At 35.2% G+C, this 10,000-nt stretch overlaps 1 protein-coding gene across 2 annotated transcripts in view; it reads right to left on the bottom strand.

Annotated features, from left to right (window-relative positions):
* igf2bp2a (insulin-like growth factor 2 mRNA binding protein 2a) overlaps positions 1 to 10,000 on the bottom strand; it is a 158,730-nt gene that overhangs the window by 1,799 nt on the left and 146,931 nt on the right. For both annotated transcript variants that reach the window (XM_061880091.1, XM_061880090.1), the window contains exon 15: positions 4,094 to 4,207. In XM_061880091.1, coding sequence (XP_061736075.1) covers positions 4,094 to 4,207 — 114 coding nt within the window. The remainder of the gene's footprint in view (positions 1 to 4,093; positions 4,208 to 10,000) is intronic.

Genomic DNA, 10,000 nt, shown 5'->3' with positions numbered 1-10,000 from the left:
AAGAATTAAATTAAAATGTATTTATTAATTTTTACAATTGAAAAAAAATGACTTGAACATTGATTTAAATTGTCAGGAAAGAAGAGGAAGGAATTTAAAAGGTAAAAAGGTGTATGTGTTTAAAAATCCTAAAATAATTTTTAAGGTTGTATTTTTTTCTCTAAAATTGTCTCTCTGAAAGTTAAAAGAAGCAAAGTAAAAAAATAAATGAATTTATTTAAACAAGTGAAGACCAAGTCTTTAAAATGTTTTCTTGGATTTTCAAATTCTATTTGAGTTTTGTCTCTCTTAGAATTAAAAATGTCAAGCAAAGCGAGACCAGCTTGCTAGTGAATAAATAACATTTAAAAAAATAGAGGCAGCTCACTGGTAAGTGCTGCTATTTGAGCTATTTTTAGAACAGGCCAGCGGGCGACTCATCTGGTCCTTACGGGCTACCTGGTGCCCACGGTAACCACGTTGGTGACCCCTGTTCTATATTTTCAATGTAACATATAAAATGTTTGTGCTGTTTACTTGAGACATATTGCCATCATAGTGCAGTCTACACATATCTCTTATGTTTGACTGCCATCTACTGGTCACACTTATCATTACACCATGTACTAAATAAAATTTCTTCGAGGTCGGTAAGCAAAACCAGACGTTTTCAGTACAATAGCCCCAACCGGATTATAAGGCGCACTGTTGAGTTTTGAGGAAAAGAAAAATTATTTGGGGGGGGGGATTATAATGTTTATTTATAAAATTTTCATAGATTTTTGAGTGCCGTGTGTAATGTTCTGTATAAAATGTTGGTGCTGTTTACTTGAGACATATTGCCATCATAGTGCAGTCTACACATATCTCTTATGTTTGACTGCCATCTACTGGTCACACTTATCATTACACCATGTACCAAATAAAATTGCTTCGAGGTCGGTAAGCAAAACCGGACGTATTCAGTACATTAGCCCCACCGGATTATAAGGTCTACCGTCGAGTTTTGAGGAAAATAAAAATTATTTTGGGGGGGATTATAATGTTTATTTATAAAATTTTCATAGATTTTTGAGCGCCGTGTGTAATGTTCTGTATAAAATGTTGGTGCTGTTTACTTGAGACATATTGCCATCATAGTGCAGTCTACACATATCTCTTATGTTTGACTGCCATCTACTGGTCACACTTATCATTACACCATGTACCAAATAAAATTGTTCGAGGTGGTAAGCAAAACCGGACGTATTCAGTACATCAGCCCAACCGGATTATAAGGCCCACCGTCGAGTTTTGAGGAACATAAAAATTATTTTAGGGGGAAAGGGGGGGAGATATTATTTTTGTTTATAACATTTTGACAGATTTTTGAACGCCGTGTGTAATGTTCTGTATAAAATGTTGGTGCTGTTTACTTGAGATATACTGCCATCATAGTGCAGTCTACACGTATCTCTTATGTATGACTGCCATCTACTGGTCACCCTTATCATTCCACCACGTAGAAAATAAAATTGCTTCGAGGTCGTTAAGCAAAACCAGACGTATTCAGTACATTAGCCCCACCGGATTATAAGGTGCACTGTTGAGTTTTGAGGAAAAGAAAAATTATTTGGGTGGGGGGGATTATAATGTTTATTTATAACATTTTGATAGATTTTTGAGCGCTGTGTGTAATGTTCTAGATAAAATGTTGGTGCTGTTTACTTGAGACATATTGCCATCATAGTGCAGTCTACACATATCTCTTAAGTTTGACTGCCATCTACTGGTCACACTTATCATTACACCATGTACCAAATAAAATTGCTTCGAGGTCGGTAAGCAAAACCGGACGTATTCAGTACATTAGCCCCACCGGATTATAAGGCCCACTGTCCAGTTTTTAGGAAAGAAAAAAGGATTTTAGGTGCGCCTTATAGTCCGAAAAATATTGCCAAAATATTGTCTTGGCCAAAATTTAGCCAATGGTATTTTTCGGACTGTTGTAGGGCAGGACTATTCATGTCCAATGTGGGGTAGCATAGCTCGGTTGGTAGAGTGGCCCTGTCAGCAACTTGGGGGTTCCAGGTTCGATTCCCGCTTGCGCCATTGTTAGTCACTGCCGTTGTGTCCTTGGGCAAGACACTTTACTCACCAGCTCCCAGTGCCACCCACACTGGTTTTTAGTAACTTAGATATTGGGTTTCACTATGTAAAGCACTTTGAGTCACTAGAGAAAAGCGCTATATAAAAAAAAAAATTAATAATTTCATACACATTATAAGGCACATTATATTAAAGTGATTTTTTTCTACATTTAAAAGACTTCCTCGTGGTCTGCATAACACAACATTTTGCACAGATTGTTTTTGTCATGTTTTGTGGTCTGTTTTGTTTTGTTTTGGATTCATTGGACACTCTTGTTTGTTGTGTCACCATGGCAACCCATCACTTTTCACCTGTTATGTGTTCACGACTCACGCACCTGTCCTCACTGCACCTATTTCAGCCTTTTCTACCATTCCACGCTACCAAATGATACAGTTGTGTACCCCAATTCATGCTGATATCATATCACATTCATTAACTATGACGTACGAAATTACGATTATTTTACGCACAGTCGACAAGAAAAATCCACACTTTGCGTTATTTGTGCGCAGAACACGTTTTGGATCATGTTCAAATTCGGTGTGTGTGACGCAACTCGAGACAAATATGTATCTTACATCGATTTGACCACGTTTTGTTCCTCGTAGTTCAAACGTCGTTTAGCTCGGTTGGTAGAGCGGCTGTGCCAGCAACTTGAGGGTTGCAGGTTCGATCCCCGCTTCTGCCAGCCTAGTCACTGCCGTTGTGTCCTTGGGCAAGGCACTTTACCCACCTGCTCCCAGTGCCACCCACACTGGTTTAAATGTAACTTAGATATTGGGTTTCACTATGTAAAAAGCGCTTTGAGTCACTAGAGAAAAAGCGCTATATAAATATAATTCAATTCACTAAAATATCAGAACAAGATTGTTTTCTTGAACACCTTTTACGCTTCGATGTGAACAATTGGATACATTGTCACTTTTTGTTTTGTTTTAAATGTGAGAATCTTTGCCGACACATTTAAGTTAGGGGATGTTGGAGAGGGGGCGGAGTCAAAGGCACAATAATTATATATCAAGGCTCCAACAGCGATATTGAGAAAGTTGCATTGGGACAACCTAATTCATCACAAACGAGTGGTAGAGGACACAAACGTTAGCATGATTAGCAATATGAGCTAAAATGCTAACATTGCAGTCACATTTTCACATTCAAGTGTGTATCCATCCATCATCTTCCGCTTATCCAAGGTCGGGTCGCGGGGGGCAGCAGCCTAAGCAGGGAAGCCCGGACTTCCCTCTCCCCAGCCACTTCGTCTAGCTCTTCCCGGGGGATCCCGAGGCGTTCCCAGGCCAGCCGGGAGACATAGTCTTCCCAACGTGTCCTGGGTCTTCCCGGTGGCCTCCTGCCGACTGGACGTGCCCTAAAAACCTCCCTAGGGAGGCGTTCGGGTGGCATCCTGACCAGATGCCTGAACCACCTCATCTGGCTCCTCTCCATGTGGAGGAGCAGCGGCTTTACTTTGAGTTCCTCCCGGATGGCAGAGCTTCTCACCCTATCTCTAAGGGAGAGACCTGGAAACTCATTTGGGCCGCTTGTACCCGTGATCTTATCCTTTCGGTCATGACCCAAAGCTCATGACCATAGGTGAGGATGGGAACGTAGATCGACCGGTAAATGGAGAGCTTTGCCTTCCGGCTCAGCTCCTTCTTCACCACAACGGATCGATACAACGTCCGCATTACTGAAGACGCCGCACCGATCCGCCTGTCGATCTCACGATCCACTCTTCCCTCACTCGTGAACAAGACTCCTAGGTACTTGAACTCCTCCACTTGGGGCAGGGTCTCCTCCCCAACCCGGAGATGGCATTCCACCCTTTTCCGGGCGAGAACTCGGACTTGGAGGTGTGTATGTTGGGGGGAAAAAAATCGACTAAATAAGAACGAACTGACTTGACAAGCTGGCAGAAGTCCAGTCTGTATTTCAAGATGTGTAGCGAAGCCTGTTTTGAGTGTGGCGTGAACATTTTTCGTACCTGGCTGGCGAAGAAATGCCCACTGATCTTCACAAACACCTCATCGTTCTCGTCTGGGGTTTGGTCCCGCGGTACGATGACCTCAGCGCTCGTCAGGTTCTGAAGCTCATTCACCTGGAACGAACGCGACAATCAGTTACTATCTGTCGGATAGTAACATCCGTCAAAATAATTGTATGTAAGTTCTCACAAAACTGTTTACATAAGTTCCGGCGAGAGGACAAAAACTGTCTTTGATCTTACCAAGCAAAAGACTCGTAAAACTCCACTGTGTGCGATGGGAAGCGACATGAAGGTGTCGGTTTCTTTGATCTATTGCAGGGGTCACCAACTTTTTTGAAGCCAAGAGCTACTTCTTGGGTACTGATTAATGCGAAGGGCTACCAGTTTGATACACACTTAAATAAATTGCCAGAAATAGCCAATTTGCTCAATTTACCTTTAATAAATAAATCTATGTACTGGTATGTATAAAAAAATGGGTATTTCTGTCTGTCATTCCGTCGTACATTTTTTTTCCTTTTACGGAAGGTTTTTTGTAGAGAATAAATGATAAAAAAAAATAAAATTTAATTTTGAGACACATCGTTTATCTTCAATTTCAACTCTTAAATATTAAAAATTCAACCGAAAAAAAAGAAGAGAAAAACTAGCTAATTTGAATCTTTTTGAAAAAATTAGAAAAAGAATTTACTAAACATTATTAGTAATTTTTCCTGGTTAAGATTAATTTTAGAATTTTGATGACATGTTTTAAATAGGTTAAAATCCAATCTGCACTTTGTTAGAATATATAACAAATTGGACCAAGCTATATTTCTAACAAAGACAAATCATTATTTCTTCTAGATTTTCCAGAACAATTTTTTTTTTTAAATTCAAAAGACTTTGAAATAAGATTTAAATTTGATTTTAAAGATTTTCTAGATTTGCCAGAATAATTTTTGAGAATTTTAATCATAATAAGTTTGAAGAAATATTTCACAAATATTCTTTGTCGAATAAACAAAAGCTAAAATGAAGAATTAAATTAAATTCTATTTATTATTCTTTACAGTAAAAAAAATAAATTTACTTGAACATTGATTTAAATTGTCAGGAAAGAAGAGGAAGGAATTTAAAAGGTAAAAAGGTATATGTGTTTAAAAATCCTAAAATAATTTTTAAGGTTGTATTTTTTCTCAACAATTGTCTTTCTGAAAGTTATAAGAAGCAAAGTAAATAAATTAATTTATTTAAACAAGTGAAGACCAAGTCTTTAAAATATTTTCTTGGATTTTCAAATTCTATTTGAGTTTTGTCTCTCTTAGAATTAAAAATGTTGAACAAAGCGAGACCAGCTTGCTAGTCAATAAATAAAATTTTAAAAATAGAGGCAGCTCACTGGTAAGTGCTGCTATTTCAGCTATTTTTAGAACAGGCCAGCGGGCGACTCATCTGGTCCTTACGGGCTACCTGGTGACCGCGGTGACCCCTGATCTATTGTAATCCACAGGAAGATCTACAAAGACCTGACGCAAGCTGTTTTGTGACCGAGGGCAACAGCTGTTTATGACCCCGTCTCCCCTTAGAAAAAGATCTTGCCATGTAATCAGGGAAAGCCCAAATAAAAGAGGAGGCGCACAATCCTTTAATCAGAGTGCGATGACACTGTACTGGAGTACAGGTGTACGCGCTCTCCTCATTGTTCCTGTTAATTCCTTGCTTCTTGTTTTGTTTAATAGATTTCATTTGTGTTTGAACCTGATACCATCCATCTGTCAACTTTCTACCGCTTGTCCCTCTAGGGGTCGCGAAGGTTGCTGGAGCCTATCCCAACTGCGCTCGGACACCCTGTACAAGTCGCCACCTCATGGCAGGTTTGACACATTCAGACAACAAACATTCACACTCTAGGGCAGGGGTCGGCAACCCAAAATGTTGAAAGAGCCATATTGGAACAAAATAAAATAAAAATACAAATGTCTGGAGCCGCAAAAAATTAAGTCTTATATATAAGTGTTATAATGAAGGCAACACATTATGTAAGTGTCTATATTAGCTATATTAGCCTACTATCAAAATGACTTTATAAGTCTTATAATGAAGGCAACACATGACGTAAGTGTCTATATTAGCTATATTAGCCTACTATCAAAATGACTTTATAAGTCTTATAATGAAGGCAACACATGACGTAAGTGTCTATATTAGCTATATTAGCCTACTATCAAAATGACTTTATAAGTCTTATAATGAAGGCAACACATTATGTAAGTGTCTATATTAGCTATATTAGCCTACTATCAAAATGACTTTATAAGTCTTATAATGAAGGCAACACATGACGTAAGTGTCTATATTAGCTATATTAGCCTACTATCAAAATGACTTTATAAGTCTTATAATGAAGGCAACACATGACGTAAGTGTCTATATTAGCTATATTAGCCTACTATCAAAATTACTTTATAAGTGTTATAATGAAGGCAACACATGATGTGTCTATATTAGCTATATTAGACTACTATCAAAATGACTTTTTAAGTCTTATAATGAAGGCAACACATGACGTAAGTGTCTATATTAGCTATATTAGACTACTATCAAAATGACTTTTTAAGTCTTATAATGAAGGCAACACATTATGTAAGTGTCTATATTAGCTATATTAGCCTACTATCAAAATGACTTTATAAGTCTTATAATGAAGGCAACACATGACGTAAGTGTCTATATTAGCTATATTAGCCTACTATCAAAATGACTTTATAAGTCTTATAATGAAGGCAACACATTATGTAAGTGTCTATATTAGCTATATTAGCCTACTATCAAAATGACTTTATAAGTCTTATAATGAAGGCAACACATGACGTAAGTGTCTATATTAGCTATATTAGCCTACTATCAAAATGACTTTATAAGTCTTATAATGAAGGCAACACATGACGTAAGTGTCTATATTAGCTATATTAGCCTACTATCAAAATTACTTTATAAGTGTTATAATGAAGGCAACACATGATGTGTCTATATTAGCTATATTAGACTACTATCAAAATGACTTTTTAAGTCTTATAATGAAGGCAACACATGACGTAAGTGTCTATATTAGCTATATTAGCCTACTATCAAAATGACTTTATAAGTCTTATAATGAAGGCAACACATTATGTAAGTGTCTATATTAGCTATATTAGCCTACTATCAAAATGACTTTATAAGTCTTATAATGAAGGCAACACATGACGTAAGTGTCTATATTAGCTATATTAGCCTACTATCAAAATGACTTTATAAGTCTTATAATGAAGGCAACACATGACGTAAGTGTCTATATTAGCTATATTAGACTACTATCAAAATGACTTTTTAAGTCTTATAATGAAGGCAACACATGACGTAAGTGTCTATATTAGCTATATTAGACTACTATCAAAATGACTTTATAAGTGTTATAATAAAGGCAACACATGACATAAGTGTCTATATTAGCTATATTAGCCTACTATCAAAATGACTTTATAAGTCTTATAATGAAGGAAACACATCACGTAAGTGTCTATATTAGCTATATTAGACTACTATCAAAATGACTTTATAAGTCTTATAATGAAGGCAACACATGATGTAAGTGTCTATATTAACTATATTAGACTACCATCAAAATTACTTTTTAAGTCTTATAATGAAGGCAACACATGATGTAAGTGTCTATATTAGCTATATTAGCCTACTATCAAAATGACTTTATAAGTGTTATAATGAAGGCAACACATGATGTAAGTGTCTATATTAGCTATATTAGCCTACTATCAAAATGACTTTATAAGTCTTATAATGAAGGCAACACATGATGTAAGTGTCTATATTAGCTATATTAGACTACTATCAAAATGACTTTTTAAGTCTTATAATAAAGGCAACACATGACATAAGTGTCTATATTAACTATATTAGCCTACTATCAAAATGACTTTTTAAGTCTTATAATAAAGGCAACACATGACATAAGTGTCTATATTAACTATATTAGCCTACTATCAAAATGACTTTTTAAGTCTTATAATGAAGGCAACACATGACGTAAGTGTCTATATTAGCTATATTAGCCTACTATCAAAATGACTTTATAAGTGTTATAATGAAGGCAACACATTATGTAAGTGTCTATATTAGCTATATTAGCCTACTATCAAAATGACTTTATAAGTCTTATAATGAAGGCAACACATGACGTAAGTGTCTATATTAGCTATATTAGCCTACTATCAAAATTACTTTATAAGTGTTATAATGAAGGCAACACATTATGTAAGTGTCTATATTAGCTATATTAGACTACTATCAAAATGACTTTTTAAGTCTTATAATAAAGGCAACACATTACGTAAGTGTCTATATTAGCTATATTAGACTACTATCAAAATGACTTTATAAGTGTTATAATAAAGGCAACACATGACATAAGTGTCTATATTAGCTATATTAGCCTACTATCAAAATGACTTTATAAGTCTTATAATGAAGGCAACACATGATGTAAGTGTCTATATTAGCTATATTAGCCTACTATCAAAATGACTTTATAAGTCTTATAATGAAGGCAACACATGATGTAAGTGTCTATATTAGCTATATTAGACTACTATCAAAATGACTTTATAAGTCTTATAATAAAGGCAACACATGATGTGTCTATATTAACTATATTAGACTACCATCAAAATGACTTTTTAAGTCTTATAATGGAGGCAACACATGATGTAGGTGTCTATATTAGCTATATTAGACTACTATCAAAATGACTTTACAAGTCTTATAATAAAGGCAACACATTACGTAAGTGTCTATATTAGCTATATTAGCCTACTATCAAAATGACTTTTTAAGTCTTATAATAAAGGCAACACATGACGTAAGTGTCTATATTAGCTATATTAGACTACTATCAAAATGACTTTATAAGTGTTATAATAAAGGCAACACATGACATAAGTGTCTATATTAGCTATATTAGCCTACTATCAAAATGACTTTATAAGTCTTATAATGAAGGCAACACATGATGTAAGTGTCTATATTAGCTATATTAGCCTACTATCAAAATGACTTTATAAGTCTTATAATGAAGGCAACACATGATGTAAGTGTCTATATTAGCTATATTAGCCTACTATCAAAATGACTTTATAAGTCTTATAATGAAGGCAACACATGATGTAAGTGTCTATATTAGCTATATTAGACTACTATCAAAATGACTTTATAAGTGTTATAATAAAGGCAACACATGACATAAGTGTCTATATTAGCTATATTAGCCTACTATCAAAATGACTTTTTAAGTCTTATAATGAAGGCAACACATGACGTAAGTGTCTATATTAGCTATATTAGCCTACTATCAAAATTACTTTATAAGTGTTATAATGAAGGCAACACATGACATAAGTGTCAATATTAGCTATATTAGCCTACTATCAAAATGACTTTTTAAGTCTTACAATGAAGGCAACACATGACATAAGTGTCAATATTAGCTATATTAGCCTACTATCAAAATGACTTTTTAAGTCTTATAATGAAGGCAACACATGACGTAAGTGTCTATATTAGCTTTATTAGCCTACTATCAAAATGACTTTATAAGTCTTATAATGAAGGCAACACATGACGTAAGTGTCTATATTAGCTATATTAGCCTACTATCAAAAAGACTATGTTTCGCAGGCTGACGTAAATCTTCGTTGACAGAAATGTTGTATTTTAAATTTTTATTCTACACATTTTTGCAACATTGGAAATCATTAGTAAAATGGAGGCTTCTCACATGATGAGATAACTTCTGGAAATGACTGGCTCAGAACGGCCAAAGATATAGATGTGTGTGTCCAGGTCTAAGGAAACGGCAGGCTGTCTTCT

Source organism: Nerophis ophidion, linkage group LG19 (assembly GCF_033978795.1).
Source record: "Nerophis ophidion isolate RoL-2023_Sa linkage group LG19, RoL_Noph_v1.0, whole genome shotgun sequence".
In the NCBI taxonomy this organism is placed as follows: domain Eukaryota; kingdom Metazoa; phylum Chordata; class Actinopteri; order Syngnathiformes; family Syngnathidae; genus Nerophis; species Nerophis ophidion.
The sequence above is the reverse complement of the archived record's forward strand: the minus strand, read 5'-3'. Positions and strand labels throughout refer to the sequence as shown.